The 22,158-nt window shown below is 39.4% G+C and overlaps 1 protein-coding gene across 2 annotated transcripts in view; it reads left to right on the forward strand.

Moving 5' to 3' along the window:
- The window catches only part of LOC122813052 (cholesterol transporter ABCA5-like), a 2,390,735-nt gene that overhangs the window by 476,814 nt on the left and 1,891,763 nt on the right, over positions 1–22,158 (forward strand). For both annotated transcript variants that reach the window (XM_044085171.1, XM_044085172.1), the window contains exon 5: positions 14,028–14,125. In XM_044085171.1, coding sequence (XP_043941106.1) covers positions 14,028–14,125 — 98 coding nt within the window. The remainder of the gene's footprint in view (positions 1–14,027; positions 14,126–22,158) is intronic.

A 22,158-nucleotide genomic window follows, 5' to 3' on the forward strand; every position in this document is an offset into this window, starting at 1 on the left:
TATATATATATATGAATGTATATATGTGTTTGTGTGTATGTGTGTACATATATATATATATGTGTGTGTGTGTATATTGTACACATAGATTTGAAAGACAAGCTTATATTAGATGACTATGAGCATAGCAGGGAGCCCAACTTGCTTTTATTCAAACCTGCAAAAATCTGTGCTTGAAAAGGACTTGTTAATGAAGCAGCAGGTATGTTCAGATGAATTGGTATGTTAAACAGAAGTATGAAAATGAACAGTCCTGGCAAACAGCTCTGTGTTGTACTGTGGAATTGAAATGATGTGAAATATGAAAAGGCATCTGAAGCAGTGAAATAGGACAAGACATACTATCGGAATCAAAATAAACAATGTGAAATTTAAACTTTTTAAAATAGACACAGGTGACGAGGGCAATCTCCTCATAAAATGCTTACATGTAGCTAAGAAACATGGACTATATGTAAATAAGCCCAGGACTTGCTGCAGCAATGAACCGTCCTGATGGCATCCCAAATTAAACAGGCTATACCATAAAAGGAAAAAAAATACAGTAAAAATCCGGAATGGTTATTCCCATAAAGGTAAAAACTTTCTCATCAAACTAAATAGACAACAAAGAGGGCTAATTAGGTCAAACTAAGCTAACTTTGAGGTAAAGATAGCTTCCCAGGAAACCGTAGGAGAAGTTGTAGATAAAAGAGCTGAAGGATTTTATCTTGAAGAGGAAGACTGCACTAGTCAAGTATGATAAGGTGATTCTTCCACAGAATAAGGCAGGTTGGGATTACCCAATTTGAATGGGTATGGGTATTTCAGAGCTACAGAGGCTTCTTCTACACATAACACAAGCAGAAACCTATAATTCAAAGGTGAAAGGGATGATCATAATACGGGGAGAAGCTCAAACAAGGATTGACTGGTATTTTGGATGCATATCTTTAAGGAGAATAACAGCAGTCATGCAAAATATTAAAAAGTAGCAGAAAGTATTCTAAGAATTTAGGTAATGGCAGCAAATAATAGAGGGGGAAGCTACTAGAATGGGAACAGACCAAGAATTTATTTGGATTGCAGGCTGGAGATACCCTTGATTGATATCAGAGTATAAGCAAAGACTATACTCTGGAACAGACTACCTATCTATGTCAAACAGAGCTCCTTATTAGCACTCTTCAAGAGAAATCTTGATGATTGGATGGTAATAGGAAATTCACCCTCGGGATCACTTCTGTGGTTCTGCTTGACAGGGGCACAGGAAAATAATGTTCTTGGGTGGCGAAAGCCAGGGTACATTTTTGGCTAGGCTTGTATAGGCCCTAGGGCCAATAGCCTAGTACCTAGCTATGAACCTATGAACCCATGAAATGGGGGTCCTTAAAAAAAAAAAAAAAAAAAGACCAGCACCTGTATAGTTTTTAGTAGAATCTAGAAGAGAAGCTGCTGTTAAAGGAATAATTAGAGCATTTTAAATATTGCATAAGTATAAAACAGTTGGAGGAGGTTAGAGGATTGGGAAGAGACGTTGGATAAGCAATTTACATAGAAACAATGGGGGGGATATACGTATGTCACCCAGGTATGCAACAAAATCTAGGCAATATAGTACTTTTGCTTGAAAATGTTTTATACAGGTATTTCTATACCCCAAGTAGACTCCAGATACTTTTTCCTCAGGTAAGACAGCAAATGTTGGAGGTACGATGGGGAAGAAAGAGTTAATTGGGAACTTATCTTCTGGGAGTGTAATGAGTTGGCAGGCTTTAAAGATTCCCTGCAGACTACTGTATCAGAGACTGGGTGAGCAAATTGGTGTATCTCGAAAATTATTTTTCTGAGCTATGATACAGAATTGGAATTGCCTAGACATAGTAAGGCCTTGCTGAGTTTAGTTATGGTGGCTGCCAAAAAAACAATTACTAGAAAATGAAACTCGAAGTCTAAACCAACTGTACTAGAAGTACTGAATATAGTAACAGTATTAAAAGAACGGGAAGTGGGATCTTTAGAAAAGGGTAGGAGCAAATTGCATAGAAAAAAATGGGAATTGTGGAACAGTACATACAGGGAAGGAATGAGGTTTAAAAGAAGGCAGGATTTGAATGAGCTGCATCATGTTTGACTTGCAGTGATAGGGTATATTATACGTGATGTATAATATTTGTAACTAAAATTGTCAATATCGTTTGTTATGTATAATGCTTGCAATTTGATTGTCAGTATGGTTTGTTTTCATTTATAGGTGTGGTTGCCTATGTTACAAGTGATAAGTTAATAAAGATGTTTCTTTTAAAAAAAAGAAAAAGGGGCCTCCGCGGTGAAAGAAGACTAAGGCAGTTTTATGTCAGAAACCTCAGGGGCAGCACACAGCAATGTGCTGAACTGGTGGTTAATTGTGCCACTTTCACCAAGCCTGACAATACAGTAAACCTGGTAGTGGATAGATACAGTTCCAATTTTATCCCCTTCCCACACCCAGCCATCACTCCAAAAATATCCTTAAATAACTCCTTCCTCGATCTAACCATCCTAAACACCTTCCTGGTGCTCCCAAAATTCAAAATGCTCACCCTTCAGCAGCTGCTATGCATGCTCTCCAAGGATGCTTGGCTAGCCACCCTGGGACCTAAGAGGCCTACCTCCACATTCCTATTAGGGAGTCCTGCAGAAAATATCTCCGCTTCCTAGCCAGTAGCATGGACTGGCTGCACTCAGTAAAGCTAAGAGCACACCCTCAGTGAGCCTCAACCTCCCAGGATGCCTCCTGAACAGTCTAAAATATGACTTATCAGGATCCCTTGAGTAATTTTTAACTGTAGTCTTTTAAAACAGGCTGTGTGCCATGTGACTAGGAACTGCGGAGGTCACCCCCCTTCCTAATGGAGGACCTTCAACACATCCTGGAAACTTCACACCCATTAGTCTTGACTAGTCTTGGTTGCAAAGCTGTTGAAATCATCCACAAGGACGTAGGAGACCTTCAGACACTGGATCCATCGCAGTTTGGCTTTTGTCAAAAGAAAGGTCATGTTTCCTGAAGCTTGTGGAAGGTTTTTTTGAAAAGGTCACAAAGACAGTGGATGATGAGAAAATGGTCTGTGCTGCCTACCTAGGTGTTAAAGCATTTGATACAATACCCCAGTTGAGCATTGGTCAACAAAGTTATGGAACTAGTCCTCTGGTAGATAGCAAATTTTGGAAGTGTGACTGGGAAGAAAGAGTTAATTGGGAACATATTTTCTGGGAGTGCAATGAGTTGATTGACTTTAAGGATTCCCTCAGAGATGCACTGTCGGAGATACTGGGTGTGACAAGCGAAATTATTTTTTCTGAGCTATGATACGGATTTGGAATTACCTAGACATGGTAAGGCTTTGCTGTATGGTGGATGCCAAAAAGCAATTAGAAGAGGGAAATGAAAATCTAAACCAACTAGAAGTAGTGAATATAGTAACAGAGATAAAACTGGAATTGAGATCTTAGAAAAAGTTAGGAGATAGGAAAAAATGGAAATTGTGGGAACAATAACATACCTGGGAGGAATGAGGTTTAAAAGAAGGCAGGACTTAAATGAGCTATGTAATGTTTGGCTGAAAATGATTGGGTAGATATAAGTGATATATAATGTTTGCAACTGGGAGTGTCATTTTGGTTTGTGATGTATAATGCTTGCAACTAGGATTGTGTCGTGTGGTTTGTTTTCATTTATATAAATATATAATTGCTTATGTCGTTAGTGATGGTTTAATAAAGATGTTTCCTTAAAAAAAAGGGTCAGGAATTGAATAATCTATGCAATGTTGCTTAGCTTACATGATGTTTAGCAATATATGTGAAGCATAACGTTTGTTAATTTTAACTTGTTGATACAGTTTGATTACTTTTATATAAATGTAAATGTGCCTATGTCACAAGTGATAATTCAGTAAAGGTGAACTTGTGGAACTAGGTATAAACCACTTTATAACATGCTGGATAGCTAACTACCTCACTGATAGGACCCAGAAGGTTAGAATTGGATGAGGCCACCTTCACAAAGAGAGACTGGTCACCAGTGGAGTCCCCCCAGGGCTTTGAGTTAGGTCCACTCCTCTTTGGCATCTACTTCTCAGATGTCAAAGCCAATGTCAAATGCCTATGGCTAACCAAGTTTGCAGATTGCAAACTGGGAGCTGTCATGGATTCCGCCCAAGCTGAGAGCACATTTGTAGAAGGTTTAACCCAGACCAAAGGCATGGCTTAAAACTAAATACCAAGAAATGCATTATAGTACTTTTTGGAAAGTATGCCACCCCTGGTAACTTCTTAATCAATAAAACACCCCTAGAAGTTGATTCAGTAGTGAAGGATCTGCGAACTCATGTAGATAGTAACCTAACCTTTGACCATCATGTGTCCAATGTATTAAGAAAATCCTTACATCATGCCCAAATTGTAAGCAAAGGCACTGCATCTAGGTCCAGAGAGGTCATTATACCATTTTACTTTGTCCTCATCATACCCGTCATAGAATATAATGCCCCCTCCGATATGTACCTGACCAGTCAAATGCAGCAACTGGAATGTGCTCAAGGTTCCTTACAGAAAGAATACAGGGAGTAAACACAATGTCCTATGCTTATTGCCTCAAAGCTCTGTCTCTTTACTTGGTATTATACAGACCTCTGAGGGATGGTCATTGCCTGGCAGACAATGCAGTCCCTGGAGCCTGTTTTGATGAACCTTCTGCACATCCACAAAACAAACAGCATTGGAATTACTAGATTAAAAGACCTAAGTTTTGCTTGTGACCTACATCGGACATGTTTGAGAGAGAGTTTCTCAGAGAATTTCTATTCTCTGGATAGGGTCGCCTTCATGTGAGGCAATGTTTCTCATTGTCCCTATTTAAGTGCGACTTGGACCAGTGATTGGATAATCTGAAATTGACCTCTGGTTTGGTGCCTATGTCAGTGATGAATAGAGGCAGTCACTAAATCAACCCCTATATAAATCAAATCTGTGGGTCACATTTGGTTTGTACAGCTAGGCTTATAAGGGCCCTAGTGTTAGAGTAGTGTACACCAAGGAACCTGTAAGGCTTGATAGCTCTGAAGAGCAAATTGTGTGTACATTGTTGACTTGTAGCTGTCTAACTTGGGGCAAACATGGCTGTGCCTGGTGCAATCTATTGGGACACAATTTCTGCTGTACAAGAAAGTGCCAGTCACTCCTTGCACGACAGTGGTATGATCTGTTTTGTTGGGCAGTTTGGTTGCGGTCTCCTCTGGGAGATGTTTTTGCCCTCATCCGTGATCGAAGGGGTAGTTGGGGGGATTGCCAAGGATGCAAACAACTCACTGGGTGACACCACTGGTTCAACATCTGCTGACCTGACTAAAGAAATATACAGTATAGACACTTTTTGAAATATTAGTACTTTTAAGTTAATTTTTCTAATAATTTGGGGGATTGATGCTTCTAAGAAGCCAAGAATGGTGAAAAAAATTCATAATGTAAAACCAAAGACATCATCAAGCAGTCCAAGGTACCTTAGAAACTATGCAAAATCATAATGCTCTGCATGATTGTATCAAATTCTTTGCAAGCTTTGTGCAAGGAGATATCGCAAAGAAATAAAACCTGATGCTATGTTAGTGACTTGTGCATTCAGAAGTGGACCAGTGATGTATTTGAAGTAGAGCAGAAACTTAACGTAATGGAAACCTCAGGAATCATTAAGAAGCAATTAGAGACAAGAAGTACATAAATAAGCATGGTCACTGTTATGAAAAAAAAAAATTTTCATTTTTATAGAACCACAGGATCGGATTAGAGTGTTAAAATACAGCATCATTCATAACTTACAGTTGAAGAAATGGAAATGGGTATTCTTACTAGATGCAGCCTACAGTTTCTGGCACATAAGCTTATGCATGGTTAATATGGTGTTTGCAAGATGAGGTTCCTTAGCCTTTCATTTGATTAGAACTGGAGTAATTACAGGAAGTTTTTCAAGTAATTAAAAGCTTGGAAGGTTTGTAGAAATAACCAGTTATCTACTAATGTGGAGTCAGGCACCAGAAGAGTATGACCAAGAGACTAATTCTTTTGCGGAGTTGATTAAGAGCAAGTGTAAAATTAGAGTGGCAAGTCTGGAGTACGCGATTCTGAGAAACTCTACAAATGCTAAGCCCAGAAGACAGTCAAGCATTTTCAGATTTCTAGGAGTGATGCTATGTCTTGCAAAGATTGTATGTAACAGAAAGTCAACACTATGTAAATAAAATGCTGAAAATAAATCAGCAGATGTAAAATACCACTGTAGTAAGAACTGCAGAAAATGACCAGATTTACATGTAAGAAGACAATTCATGAGAAAAGCTGTGGCCTGAGGCTAAAGTAGATGGTAAAACAGAAGCAAGATCATGTATGTTGTGTTTTGGGAAGACCAATGGTTAAACAGAAGAAAATACAGGCATTTGTACAGATGAATGTGTCCAAAGTTGAAGTTACAGAAAAATAAATGGTTAGGAGTGACAGCTATTTCTACTTTTAAAACTGTAATAATCAATACCTCTGTAAATACACTCTCTCAAAATTCTGTCCAGATGAAGCTGTAGTGCAGAAAAAAACAAAAGCAAGCTAGTTGTCAAGAGTAAATAGTCCTAGTAGTTTCTCTAGCTGTGGTAGCTTGTAGATACTCGACAGCTGTGTGCATTGATCCACAGTTTAAACTGATTTTAAGGACTGAAAAGTGTCACTTAGATGTGCTTCTGTTATGGAAAAACTCTGGTATAACTATGGTATCTATATAATGGTTGATGTAGTGTTTTTTATAGGTTCATAAAATACATTGTAGAAAGACCAGCTGGCATAATGGTCAAGGTCTTTGCCTCAGCGCACAAGGTTCGATCTTGACCTCCAGCCAGTGCATGTTCTCCGTGGAGTTCTTTCCATCTCCAAAAACATGCAGAGTGCTTCCATCTCAATGGAATGGAGCTGTAGGTAGCAGCACAGAATTGTATAGACCAGCTACTTTTGGGCATCTACTGTGGTATGCAGTATCCTCTGGATAGGAGAATACTGATCGCAGACTGTGTGCCGTGGCAGAGCTGACCACTTGATGGTGTAAGATATGATTCTAGGTGATTTAGTCATGTTGACTAATGTCACTGGTGATAAGTGGGTTGAGGACCCGACCTCCGCCAATGTATGTGCCCCTCTTGGTCAGTGTGTGCCCGCCATCAATTAGCTAATGGACTGGGTTGCCTGGCATGTCTCCTACGTATGTAAGAGACAAGATGGAAGGGCAATTCAGGAATGACACTTGGGTTGGGATCTAGAGTTTACTGCTCAGGAGCACAACAGGAAATGGTGTGGGAATTGTGGTGAGAGAGGCTTCCGAAAGTCTGTGACACAGTATCATCAGAATTAGTGATAGACTCATGGCAATCAGATTGTAGTAGTATTTGTAATTTCAGCCTGTGCCCCACAACAGGATTGTGATGGTGAGGAAAACAGTACACTCATACAGCAGTTGCAGGACCTACTAGATAAATCAGGACAACGGGAATTGGTGTTGATAATGGGTGGCTTGGACAGACAGAACAGGATATGAGGAATAAATAAGGAGAAACCATTCTAGACTTCTGTCTGACAAATGCCTTTAGTAGCAAACACATGGTTCAGAAAGAGAAACTGTCACAAGATCAATCTGGAAAAGGTTACAAAGCCATTTCTAAAGCTGTAGGACTCCAGCAAACCACAGTGAGTGCCATTATCCACAAATGGAGAAAATATGAAACAGTGGTGAACCTTCCCAGGAGTGGCCGGCCTACAAACATTACCCCAATAGTGCAGTGACGACTCCTCCAAGAGGTCACAAAAGAACCCAGAACAACATCTAAAGAACTGCAGGCCTCACTTGCCTCAGTTAAGGTCCGTGTTCATGACTCAACCATAAGAAAGAGACTGGGCAAAAATGGCATGCATGGCAGAGTTCCAAGGTGAAAACAACCGCTGATCAAAAAAGAACTTAAAGGCTCGTCTCACTTTTTGCCAGAAAACATCTTGATGATCCCCAAGACTTTTGTTTAGTTAGTCCACAGAATATTTTCCCAAAAGTTGACCTTTTTGGAAGGTGTGCGTCCCGTTACTTCTGGTGTAAAAACAGCATTTAAGAAAGAACATCATGCTAACAGTCAAACGTGGTGGTAGTGTGATGGTCTGGGGCTGCTTTGCTGCTTCTGGACCTGGACGACTTGCTGTGATTGATGGAACCATGAAGTCTGCTCTCTACCAAAAAATCATGGAGAATGTCTGGCCATCAGTTTGTGACCTCAAGCTGAAGCGCGCACTTGGTTCTGCAGCAGGACAGTGATCCAAAACACACCAGCAAGTCCATATCTGAATGGCTTAAAAAACAAAATGAAGGTTTTGGAGCGGCCTAATCATAGTCCAGACTTGAATCTAATTGAGATGTTGTGGCATGACCTTAAAAAGGTGGTTCATACTCGGAAACCCTCCAATATGGCTGAATTTAAAACAATTCTGCAAAGAAAAGTGGGCCAAAATTCCTCAACAGTTATGTGAAAGACTCCTAGCCAGTTATCGCAAATGCTTGATTGCAATTGTTGCTGCTAAGGGTGTCTCAACCAGTTATTAGGTTTAGGGGGCAATTACATTTTCACATAGGGCCATGTAGGTTTGGATATTTTTTTTCCCTTAAATAAAATCATCACTTAAAAGCTGCATTTTGTGTTTACTTGGGTTATCTTTGTGTAATATTTACATTTGTTTGATCTGAAACATTTGTGACAAACATGCAAAAAAAAAAAAAGAAAGAAATCAGGAAGTGGGCAAATACTTTTTCATTGCACTGTACGAGATGGGCCAACATGCAACTCAGGTGGTAAGGAAAGGGCACTGGCATAGAATCCAGTGACTTCAAAGTCACCCCCAGTGAAACAGTTCTCACAGAAGCTACCGGTTGCCATAGTCAGCTGCAAGCAATGATCAGAGAAGGCTGAGCAACAGAAACTGGAGAGAAAGTAAACTGTTCAAGGAGTTATTCAGGGCTTTAACACCCCAAAGAAGAGGTGGAAATAGGATAAGGTGAAGAATGGCAGCGCCTCAAAACAGTGTGTGTCTGTACTACAGAACAGATATGTGGCTGAGCCAGGTATGGAAATAAGGTACTTAAGCAAAGCTGGTGGTGGAATGCAGAAGTCCAGGAAGTCATGAAAAGAAAGTGCAGGAAAAAGTGGGAGATGGAAAAGCTAGACCAGGCAAGGAAGGAATACTGGTTGGCTAACAAACAAGCTAAGAAAGATGTTGCAGTAGCAAAGAACAGGGCATTAGATGCACTCTACCAGCTTCTGAAAAGTGACTGAGTAGGTGGCACAAAGAAAGTATCAGGTTACAAGACGGACAAAAAGATGATAAAGAAGATAGACACCCTTTAAAAGGAATGCCAGCAATAAGCTGCTTACCAATCCACTGGTCATGATAGGCAGATGGAATGGGTAATTCCAGCAACTACTGAATGAAGAAAACCCTACAGAAGCTGTATTGCCCCAGATGCAACCTATAGTGAGAAGAGGAGCCCACCCTAGAAGAAAGAATAGGAGCCCACCCTAGAAGAAAGAATAGTACTAAGGAAAGTGAAGTCTGGGAAAGCAGTTGGCTTAGATGAGGTCACAGCAGATATGATAAAAAAGCAGGGTGAGATAGGGGAGAGATGGCTCCTGAGGGTACTCTTAGCAGTGTGGAAAGAGGCTTATCCCAGATGACTGGATAAGAAGCATACTTGTGCCAGTGTGTGTACAAGAAAAAAGGAGACTTCCACAACTCAGGACGGTATAGAGAAACTCCTCTCTCATTGCATGAAAGTTCTGGAAATGGTGATTTGATAAACGGATATGCAGAGTAGTAGAAAGTATGATGGGAGATACGAGCAGTTTTGATTCCAATCAGGATGCAGCACAACTGACTCTGTTTGCAGTGAGACAGACAGTTAAGAAGCTAGAAATGAGGAAGAGTCCAGCTGGGTATTCTAGACTTGGTGAAAACATATAACAAGGTCCCAAGAAAGCTGTTTTGAGCAGTACTGTGGTGGTTCAAAGTCCCAGAAACCTGCAGGCTGTGTATAAGCACCCTATGAAAACACTGATAGACTTAGTGCAGGCTATGCACAAGCACCCTATGACTCAAGTACAGGCAGTGTTCAATCTACCAGAGGGGTTCCCCAGTGGGTGTACATCAGAGTTCAGATTTCATCACACTGCTGTATATACTGGTGATGGACTACATTAGCAAACAGGTCGATGGGGACAGATCAGTAAAGCTGCTGTATGTGGACTGTGGCATTGCAGGCAGATTGTGAGCAAGAACTTCAAAGCATAGGGGAATGGAATGCAAAACTGAAGGCATATGGGATGAAACCAAATACAGATCAGACTTAGTTGTGACAGCAAATTGGGGAAATCAGGAGAAGCTGAGATTTGAGATAGAAGAGAAGATAGTGGAACAGGTTAATAGCTTCAAGTATCTAGGAGTGGTTGAAGAGAAGGGAAGTTGAAGAGGTCAAAGCTAGAATCAGAGGTGCTGCAGCCAACTGGCATAGTGTCAGATGTAGTGTATGAAAGAAGAATGCAGAAGAAGCTGAAAAGCTAGGTGTACAAAACAGTGGTGCAACCAGTATTAACTGTATGGTACAGAAACCTGGGCAGTAAAGATGAAGCAGTTGAGAAAGCTAGAGGTGGTGGAGATAAAGTTCCTTATACTGGTGATAGGATGCAGACTGCGGGATAGATGAAGCGATGAAGAACAGAAGGCAAAGTAGCTCCAGTTGCCGAAATGATCAGAGAACACATTTTGGTGGTTTTGGCACACTTGCAGAAAAGCAGAAGACTGTCTGAAGATTTGGGATAAACAAGAAGGTAAGAGGAAATGAGGGTGTCCAGCAAAGAGATTGATGGATTGTGTGAGAGAAAATCTGCTACAGTCTGGCATGAGTATCGAAGAAGGCAGGAGTGTGGCACTGGATCGCGAGAGAGAGGGCAACAGTTAACACGACAACCCAACCCCATGTAGAAAAAATGTGGAAAAAGGGTGTTGGTATGTTATGGATTGGCCTTGCCCATCCTGTGATTGATAATTATGTTACCCCAATGAGAATAACTGGGATCATACCATAGATAATTTGAGAGGACTTGTGCATGGGATAAAAGCATTTAGGAGCTGCTTCTGCCCATTAGAATTACAGGGGACAGTCCTGGGGTAAATTTTTTGTTTCCCATCCATAGATCTAAGTTTTGCTTGAATATGGACAAGTATGATCTTCCAGACCATTCTGTTGATGTTGCAGAAGAGGTTTAGATCCCTAGACCAAGTATTTAGGATACCATTTGACTTGCTGATTCACAGTAAATCCATTAGTAATCAGTCTGAGGATGCTCTGTATACCAGGCACTGGTCACTTCTTAGCAGTGTGTAGAATGCAGTGTATATTGTCAAGGCTTTGAGTTGGTTCATGTAGGATGTGTTGTTTAGGCCGTATATTGTTTTAGTAAGGTGTATTAATTAGGTGTTCCCAGTTGCATATGGCTGGACAGATACTGGTCAAAGGGGGCATTATATTCAATGATTGGCCTAATGAGGGCTGAGTAAAGGGGGACAATGACATCCCTAGATCTCGACACAACCCCCTTGGTATAAGCTGTGCAGTATGAAAGGATTTTCTTACAGTAGACATATGTTGGTCAAAAGTTAGGTCACTGTCCAAATAGTTTGCTAAATCCTAAACAACTGGGTCAGCTCTTAGGAGAGTATTGTCAATGTGGGAGTTCTCTGGGCTAGAGAACTTCCCAGGAGATACAGTAATGCATTTTTGGCATTTAGTTTGAGTCCATGATTTTTGGTCCCAGTTGTTTGGGACAAACCTTCCTGCAGGAATGGGTAAGTCATTTGGGGATTGACTGCTCTTAGCCTGCAGTCATCTGTAAACTGTCAGCCAGAGCCCTTCACTATTGGCTTTTAATTCATAAAAGTAGAAGCAGGAGAGGTCCCAAGCACAGAACCCCGGGGGATTCAGCTGGTTTCTGGTCTCTTTTTGCGGAGGTAACTTTCCTTGTTTTGCATCTCTATCCTTTCTGTGATCCAGTTGGCAGTCCAGCTGGTGACATAGGGGTTTATGCCTACATTATCTTTTCTACTATGCCTGAATGGAAAATTGTCAAAATCTTTGGCCAGGTTGAGGTACGCAGTGTATACTGTTTTGCCTTCATCCATTGCTTTGGTAACATTTTCAAAATAATCCACCAGGTTGAGTAAGCATGACCTACCCTTGACTAATCCCGACTGAGACGGGTCCAGTGTTTGGAGGTTCCCTATGTCCTGATGACCTCCGTGAGAAGTCTTTCCATGGTTTTGCATATGAGGCTAGTCAGACATGTGGATCTGTAATTGCCTAGGTCTGTGGAAGATCCTCCCTTATGCAGGGGAATGAGTAGCTGTCCTGTATTCGCTTGGTACAAAATCTGTATGGAGGCTGAGACTGAATAGTGTTGGGGGGGCAGTTTCAGGTATATTTTGAGATGCAAACTGAGGGAAGATGGGGGTAAAGTCGTAGCTAAATTTGTTATGAATTTAGTGTTACATGTGACTTAATGCACGCTACTTCATAGATATATATTGTAGGTTTATAACTTTAATGCTAATAGACTATCATATCTGTTGCATGGTACATACTTGGCATCTGGAAAAATAAGCTAGAATGCAAACCTTATAAAGTTTAGATCACCTTTATCTTTGTATTCTATTAAGCCTTCTGTAATGATAAAGGGAGCTTACACAATTGCAAAACAGAAAAGGGAGCTACAAACATACCTACATCATTGCATACCATAGCAAGTCTCTATCTCCTGCAGAGAAAAAACACTGACTGAATAAAATTTTTAAGGTTGAAGTAGAAACAGGAAGAATAGGGTTTAACCAAAATGTTATAATTTACTCTTACACTGAGTACTCCTTGAAGATGTGTTGTTACGACAGAGATTTTCCCACAGATGTATTTCTTTGTATCAGAACACATTTTCTGTATTATCTGTAATTGTTGGTTGTTAATAATTCTGGTTATTTGATGAGCTTGTCATGTTTTTCATTAAGTACCTGAAGTTACAATAATTCACTCATCTAATGATTTCTGTCAATTCAACATCATTTAATTAGGATGCTCTTGACTTTTTTTTTTTTTTTTTTTTTACATATAATTATGTCTGAACATGTTAGTTTCATTCTTGCTGCCATCCAGAGTGCAAGATGTTTTGGGTGTTGTGTGACTGGTTTAATGCATTTGTTAAGAACACTTTTTTTTTTTTTTTTTTTTGGAAATGTTTTCCTGTGAGGATTGTCACTGTTGAGGTGACACCTTGACCCCATGTGCAAAAATGGGGGAAAACAGCTTGTGGATGGATGGATTGTTTTTCTAATTGGTTTAGAATGTCTATACCCTTATTAGTTTAATAAGGTGTAGTTTTTGCTGAATGTATAAGCAAAGGGTACGAATGCAGGAAGAAGAGTACCAAGCGAGGATAGTGATACGAATGTTAAGCAATGGATGAGTGGGTGGACCTTGAACTAAACAAAGGGTTCTGAGGAACTTAACAATGAAGTGGTATGTCTGACCATTCTGAAGGGTAGAAATATGGAATAATTACAGGGAAGGTTTTTAATGACAGTTGAGAATATTATTAGAGCACGTTTTGTAACAGATGTTGAATTTTAAGTGTATTACAGTGATTGTCATTAAAAAGTGCATTGTTTGAGTTGTTCCTGAGCCAAACAGATGTCTCCAGACTGTCAGTAGTTTGGTAAAGTCTAAGAAAGAACTTTTGATATCATACAGACTACACTTATAATTTGTATCTAACTTGTATCTAACCATTCATTTTAATCTTCTTAATGAGCATTTCTATTTTTTATCATAGAAAATAAATCATTTTCAGTCAATGTATTAACATACAGGTTTTTCTTTGACTTTTGTTCTTTTATAGAGAGATGCAAGTTTCTTTCAGAAGCTTGTGAGGCATTAAAGTACTGGTATAATGGCTTTGTAAAACTGCAGGCTTGTATTGATGCTGCTATTATACAGGTAAGCTTGTTCTTGGACATAGTATAGTCCTTAAATATATTTTGTTCCCTTGCCTTTCTATCTTGGTTGATATTCAACTCTGCTGACAGCATTATATTTTATGTCATGGGGTGGAAATGTTAAAAATGAGCTGTCTCACACACTGGAATTCATTGAAACTACAGTCTTAAAACCTTGATAAATATGATTAATTTTGGATTGTGTTAATGTCAGACCACGTGGTGTGCTTTTGTTTAGCCATATTCTTTCATGCTAACATACTGAGAGTCCTAAACATACATCACAAATGAGGAACCAGGTAGTAGTCAGTAAGGTAACATGCAAAACAAATCGTTGCACATTCCTCTATAGTTAAGGCAAAGTCAAATTAAGGTGATGTCTTTGAATCAGCATTTGTAAAACCTGTTAGAGTGCCTGTGTTCAGTTTTACATGTTCATGCTTTCCTTCAGTTTGTGCTTCGATTTAATTTACCACCGAATAATCTTGCCTGCAAGTGCCTAACTTCTTCTTGCCAGGAAACTGCTCATTACCGTGCATCTTAAAAGTATTTTGTCTTGTTCTGCTTGTTACTTATGAATATTGCTGTAGCTGAAGACGAGAAGCAGCAATTGCTAATTTTCAAGGGTTAGTCTTTACCTCCATTATTTTTAGGAATGTTTTATAGCCAGTACTACTCAACATGAAGCAATTTATAAAAAAATCAGCAAAAAAAGGATTGTTTAAGATTTTGCACTGCCGTCAAAGAATGTGATGCAGTTCGCGTCTAGCCTGCAGCTGTTGCTTCTAGATGCTTAATTTTTGGCTGTTCAGAAACTGTTTCATTAGGATAATAGCCATTTTTCTGTTGTCATAGTCTTGTCACATTGTGTCCTTAATTTAATGTAAGCACTTTTTAGAATAGTCCTCCTTTGTCAAAACAAAGGTCCTCTTCATAGCTCTTAACTGGACCCAACAGATTTGGTTTCCTGTTCTGCTGCCTCATCTACTGAAGAAACCGGCCTTCCTGAAACCCAAGAACTTGTTCCATTCCTTCAGGCAAGTCTCACCTGGACATCTACTCCCTGTGTTTACTGCCTAGTGCTTTTCCATCCAGTAGTTGCTTTCTGATCGATGTAGCAGCTGTGGCTGAACTTGGGCACCTGTCTTAGAAACTCCCTTTTGTTTGTTTGTTTGTTTGTGTCTTTCGACTTTTCCCGATTAGGGGTCGCCACAGCGGAACTCCGGTCTGCTAATGATTGGCAGTAGATTTTTATGTGCTGGCTTTCCGGGCCTAACGCACAACCTTCAACAAAGGAATGCCCATTCACGCATGTCACCACACAGAAGACGCTCTAACTGAGAGTCAAACGGGCAACATCTAACTGTGAGGCGACAACGCTACTGCAGCACCACCAGTCTTAGAAACTCCTTTTAATTACGGTAATTTCAGCTCCAACGATATCAGATTTGCACGCATTTTCTATAATTTCGTCATATCTAGCCTTTCATCATGAGTGTTTCATTTAAAAAATAGTGATGGTTCTTTTATGCCTAAGATGGTAGTGGAGTATCATTTCAGTCAGGCTGTTCATTTGCCTGTTTTCTTTACTATTTTTTTTTTAATTTCTCTAAAACTTTTGGGTTTCTGATACCTTGACGAGAATGGACCCTATTCCTAAGTCAAAGTACGATTAAAGTTCATGAAATTAGTGTTTCAATCTTTCTCAGTTTTCATGGACCACTGTATCCGGTTTTCTAGCATCTGTCTTTTGAACTGTTGGTAATGGATGATCCCATGTAATGTAAACAGTTTTTTAATGCTTTGTGGCTCATGTTTCCAGTGTTTTTCAGTCACTACAATACCATAATGTTTGCACAATCCCAAGTGCAACAATCTTGCCACATTGTTATGCCTTTCAGTATACAGGTACTTCTGCCATTAGTATGTCACAACCAGCAATGAGGTGTGCGAATGTTTCCAATTCGGTTTTACAAAACCTACATTTTTCTGTTTCTCCCACGTGTTCAATGGACTTTGTAAACCGTGTACGCAGCACACTGTCTTGGGCCGCCAATGTCAACCTTTCATCTCTTTGTTTGAATTCACCTCTCCTTAACAATTCCTGCGTTCATTCCTGATCAACATGAGGTTTTTCCAGAAGTTTTCTATACTTATAACTATATTTATGCATTTTTCACATTTCATGCCTTCTTACACTATATACGGGTATTCACATGCAGTTAAAGTATTCTTTGGGTAGAACCAAGTCATTTGAAGCTCTTTATTTCCTTTGCTCACTTGTCCTTGGGTCAAAAGTTTGAAACCTTTTTTTGTTAATGACTTTTTTTCAGTTTATTAATTTGTTTTGCATAAATCATTACCTGAAGCTCTCAAGACACATTATGGCTGGGCCATGACTGCCTCAGTAGCCTTTTTCAGAAATGCTTATTATGAAAATTGCCCAGTGTGCTACATGGTTATCCTTGAATATGTTGAAACCTTACAAACTGGATCTGGTCTTTAATTTTAGATCATTCTTTGGGGCTTCTGTAATCATGGTCATGTGTTTTTTTAAGTGCCTTCCATTAAGCTTGAGACTCTTTCCTACAGGTTATGGAAGATGGGCCCATTTCTGTCAGTTATGTCGGAAAAGTTATCCTCTGTAAAAACAAGCCCACCTTTCCCTTCCTTGGCAAAGCTGGGCTTTGTTTTTCATTATAACCATTGTTGCTTTAGGGTAACTGTTATAAGAAAGTTGAGAGCTGGTGAAGTGCATTATAGGGTAGAGGGGAGGTGCCTGGGGAAGTTAACGGTGACAAGTGGAGTTAAGTTTCACTCCTGTAGATTTGTTGTTATGGGAACGCAACTTTTGTCTTCACTTCAGATTCTTTATTCCTTGCACCTTGGGTTTGCTCCTCCATGTATTCTAGCACTGCTTACCCTGCAAATGGTTAAAGAATAGGTGATGTGGTTCTAACTTTGTGAACACCGCTGGTCAAGATCACAATTGTAGAGCAAAGCCTACTTTCTTAGACAGTGGGGTTACTGTTTGTGAGAGAATTGTGTTTAATGGGGAGTTTCTCCTTTCTCCATTGTGGTATGCCTGTGGAGTTGGTGGGTGTGTATAATTTGGGGGTGATGTGGTCGGTGTAGAGGAGCAGCCTCCCCTGCATAAATATTTCTTATGATCTTACTGGGTATGTTTTAGAGGACGTGTTCTCAATCAGTTTTCTTTGAAAAAGATGTTGCTTAAAGCTGTGTTTGGGATGCAGCAAAATCTTATCTGTACATCATTGGAAAATCAAAACCAGTTTTACACTACTATTGAGACCATTAGCACATTCACATCTTGACACATGACTAGACATTAAACTTTCAACATCATACAGAAATGATAAAAGTAAAAATGTACAACTTATTATTTTGGGTCTCAGAGCTTTCTTATTTCTTGACCCGAGAAGGTAGATCAGCAGTTGGAAATGGGGTTGCATTGGTACAACTTGATTACATCTTCTTAATCATTGCTGATGCCTTGCTAAAAACTGAAACTCCCTGCAGATACAATCTGACAAAGATGTATTTGTTCATAACTCTTAATTCATGTCAAAAAAACACAGCAAAGTTTAACAAAAGCCAAATGTCTTTCTGCCAATCCTAGAGTAGGACCTGCTTCCGGGCTTCTTTATAAATTGTTTAAGCTACATCTGTTTCTTTTTCATAGGAAGCAATCAAGATGACAGTCCCAGTGCAAACTCAGCTCAGCTCCTCAAAGCATTATGTCACTGTTTATCCATCTCAGCAACTTTCTTGCAGCAACCACAGTTTTTTAGTGGTAGCTTCCAAACTTTCAAATCACTGCCTGCCTACTGGAAACGTAATGCCCACTGTTTTGAAACAAACTGAGAAAAATGTTAACTGCCAAATGCAAATTTTAAGAACATCAGCCCACATCTTACTGCTACCTGTACTTCCTGTTCTCCTAACAAAGTCTAACAGTAGCTACTCTAAACTCTTCTAGTAACACTTGATTTCTTAACTTCCATCCCTCAACCAAAGAAAAGATGAAGATGACAGTGTAGAGAATTTATTTTCCAGGTATGCAACCTAACTGCCAAAAAATAAATGTAAGTACAACATGTAGTGTAGATTTTCTTATGGCCAAATTGTTTTCTATCTGCTGTCTTAAATGGAAGCTCGAGTGATGTGAGATACTAATGCACATCTGCCTACTGTTATACCTGTTTTATGTTTTATATATTGTGAATACTGGATTTTAAACATTTTGTACTGTTTTCACTTTGTGAGTATGTTTCTTGAGCATGCTTCTGGTATGAGACTGAAATATATTCCAAGAGGATGAGTGCTGTACCCTGGTTAACTAGTGCAAAATGAGAACATGAATGAATAAGTAATGAACAGTCATGAATCAGTCATGCGTGAGGAAAGACGACTACCATTATTTTCGTTTGTGGTATGTAAACAAAGCAAAGTTACCATACTTATCAGTCATTTGATGCAGTCTGATTTTAGCAGTAGCCTTCTGATGTGATATCTGGTCCAGTTTGCATCTTTAGGGTCCAACGTTTTGAGTTTGTATAGCTTTAAAAAAGTATTTTTCTTTTGTCGCTAAATTGCATTTTCATTTTTAAATTTGTATAGTTTAAATATTTTTTTTTTACATTTTCCTTTCATTTTTTAATGCTTCTAATGCTTTAAAAAAGTAGCTAATAAGTATATGGTCTGCATTTCATACTTGGAGACTGAATTTAAGAAAAAATGTTGTATCGTAATTAAATTTGTAGGGTCGTGCATGCTGAAAGTGCTGCAGATTTTTTAATTCTATAGCTTTTATCCTTGGTGACCAAAATTCTGAATTCTTAAGCAATCATGCAGTCAGGTTGTAACTAGTTGCTGAAAAACTATCAGCATTTTCATTTGTTGAAAAGGAGGTCCTGTTAGGAAAATAAATTTTGTCCTCCTTGCAATAATGACTGTGTCTTTGCATAGATTTTGAGCTAGATGCAAGTCTGAAGAAGTAGCTGTATTTTTTCCTGCTTTGTCAGTTGACATGATCAACTACAGGTCTTGGTCTGTTAGCCGTTGTCTACATATTTTATGTAGTTTTGAGTGTGTGCAGTATATTCTACTGTACATGTCCCCTTCCCCTTGATTTTGTTGGCCTTCCAGTTTTGCCATTACTGTTTACAACTTCTATCCTGAGTACTGTTTGTTACAAGACCTTATTACTTTGTCAGATGTAGTATTTATGTATTAACTTCATATCTTACACAAAGTATGCTGAGTACAGACTGGCAAAAGAAATTTGCTGACTTGTACTAATGGTAAAGTGCTTTTAGTGACTTTTCATTTGTTGATTCAGTTTTGACAACTTGATTACCCTTGTATAAGCCATGATTGCACATGTACTTGAATTTTTTGCTCTAATGCTAAAGAGGCCTTGGTGATGTAAAGCTACGTAATGCACTAATTTAATGGCATACAGAGTAAATGTTGTTACTTGTTAATCTGATCATAACCAGTTTGTTTTGATATGCTGTAAAAAGTTGTTTAACTTGACTAAAAGCACTGCTTACATGTCCATTTAATTTTGTGGTAGCTTTTTTGCATCTCAGTAAATGATGTACATTTTTAGTCTCACCAGTGAGATATATGGATGAAGCCCTGACCTACAACCCACATAAAGCCCTTTGGTGAGATGGATAACAAATAAACTAAAAGAGAGAACCCACATAGTACAGGTAGGTGCCTCATCAAAGAGCATGAAGGTGACCATTGGTGTCCCTCAGGGTTCGGTGCTTGGGATCTCTCTTGTTCATCGTTAACTTTTCTGATCTCCACACCATGAACCAAGACCACTGGCTAACCAAGCTTGCCAGATTACTGTAAACTGGGAGTCATGTCTAGCTACTTACAGATGTCCAAGCCTTTCAACAAAAACTTATAAACTTGTAAATACCTGCTGTGTTAAGTGCAATGTTGTCACATTTGGTAGGCTGCTTCTCCTCCAGCATACAACATAGACAACACCCAACTCCCAAATGAGAATGTTGTTAAAGACAATGGAATGTGGGTTGATAATTACCTCTCCTTTGATCATCATGCAATGACAGTAGTCAGAAAGTCCTACTTGGTGCAGCTAATTGCTAAAGGATTACCGTCCAGATCTAAAGAGGTTATGGTTCCCTTATATTCAGCAATGATTAGGCCAATTATTGAATTGAATACAATGCTCACTTTGGGATGTATATTACTGGACATATCAGACAATTAGAAAAAAATCAGAGGTTCCCATCTAAGAAGGTAATTGGCTTAAAACTCACTGGAAGCCCTGTCCCTGTATTCAGTAGCTTATAGACTCCTGAAGGAGGATTTGGGCCTTGCCTCCTATGCTATTAGAGAACCAGTCGTCATGAACCTTCTAAATCTCCACAGATATTGGAACCGAGGATCTAAGTCCTCATTAGGAAGTAAGTAAAACAGGGTTGAGAGATGGGTTCATTAAGCAGCCCCTTCTGCCTCTGGAGCAGACTCCTGCTGCAAAGTAAGAAGTGTGGCACATTATCTACCTTCAGTCATGAACTAGATGGGTATTCACATTCATCCTTGGCTTAACTTGACTGACGTAGTACTCCTTTATAAAGATGGGATGAGCTAAGGGTGGGTACTGGCATTCATAAATTGTCACAAGAATCAGTTGCCCTGTATTTTCTGTAATCCTATGATCCTGTAATACAGGCAAGGAAGATGGACAGGGAAAGTAAATCCAAAGAGAAGCCAAAAGCCATTACCCTGCCAGAATGAATGGCCCAATTGAATATACTAGGAGGAAAGCTTGCTGGTCCGAAGGAGTACCAGACCAACAAAAAAATTATATACATCTTTAAAGATGAATTGCAGATGGTCACCTAGCTTTAAACAGCATTTCTTGCCAACCCGCGGTAGTGGTGCTGCGGTAGCGTTGTCGCCTCACAGCAAGACGTTGTCGCGTTTGATTCTCAGCTAAAGCGTCTTCTGTGTGGAGGCATGCATGAATAGGCGTGCCTTCATTGAAGGTTGTGCGTCAAGGCTGGTAACTCGGCACGTAAAAATCCACTACCAAACAGTAGCGGACCGGAGTTCCACTGTGACGACCCCTAACCGGGATAAGCCGAAAGACACAACAACAACATTCTGGTTCTGTAGTGTGTCCACATTTGTAATCCCATTGATTATTATTTTTGCCATTGCATTTTACTAAATATAATTTAAATCCATGAGGTGTTCTTTTTTGGAAGCCTGCACTTATACTAGCATACTTCTGTTTGTGCGTTGTCATGCCAAGTATCTTGGTGATGCTATCTTTTCCTTAATGCTACTGCAGAATTCCTGCCTCTGTAATGTGCTACCACGAAACAAACAAATGTGTGGGTAAGTGATTTTAAAGCTGAATTCAGCCTATAGTATCCGACTTAGTAAAGCTGTCTACTGTACATAAAGAATTGTATAGTTGGGGAACTGCAGCTGACAGCTATGTTTGGATGCTATGTGCAGTTCTGATTTAAAGTGAATTAAGAATGCTGTTAGAGTACCTGCAAAGACAGAAAGGTGAAACAACTAGAGTATTTTAAACAGGTAAGCATTTGGACAGACTGGCCTTTCATTTCTGTGATTAGAATTACTCTGCTTGCACTGGAAACTCCTCATTGTTGCCATACCCAACATGTTCACAACATCCACCCTTGAGAGCGAGGAATGTAAGCCCCATTACAGTTTAAGTTAATTTTTTGTTAATTTAAAATATCAGACAGCTGCTGCATGCACAGCTCATCACAGGGAGGGTGTAGCTGTGCAAAATTTTTGAAGTGTAAGCTTTACACAGACTTTCATTGTAACAGCTTAGGCTCTTTAATGACTAGTCTAACATTTTGTCAAAATTGTGCAGTACAGTTCAGGAAATGTTAAGTACAAGTTCATTATATGGAGTACAGCTGCAGTAGACTTCACTATATTGGGTGTGTATTGCTAAGGATCATACCCCTCAACCTCATAGAG

Source organism: Protopterus annectens, chromosome 10.part0, assembly GCF_019279795.1.
Source record: "Protopterus annectens isolate FY-2018-M chromosome 10.part0, PAN1.0, whole genome shotgun sequence".
Lineage (NCBI taxonomy): Eukaryota > Metazoa > Chordata > Ceratodontiformes > Protopteridae > Protopterus > Protopterus annectens.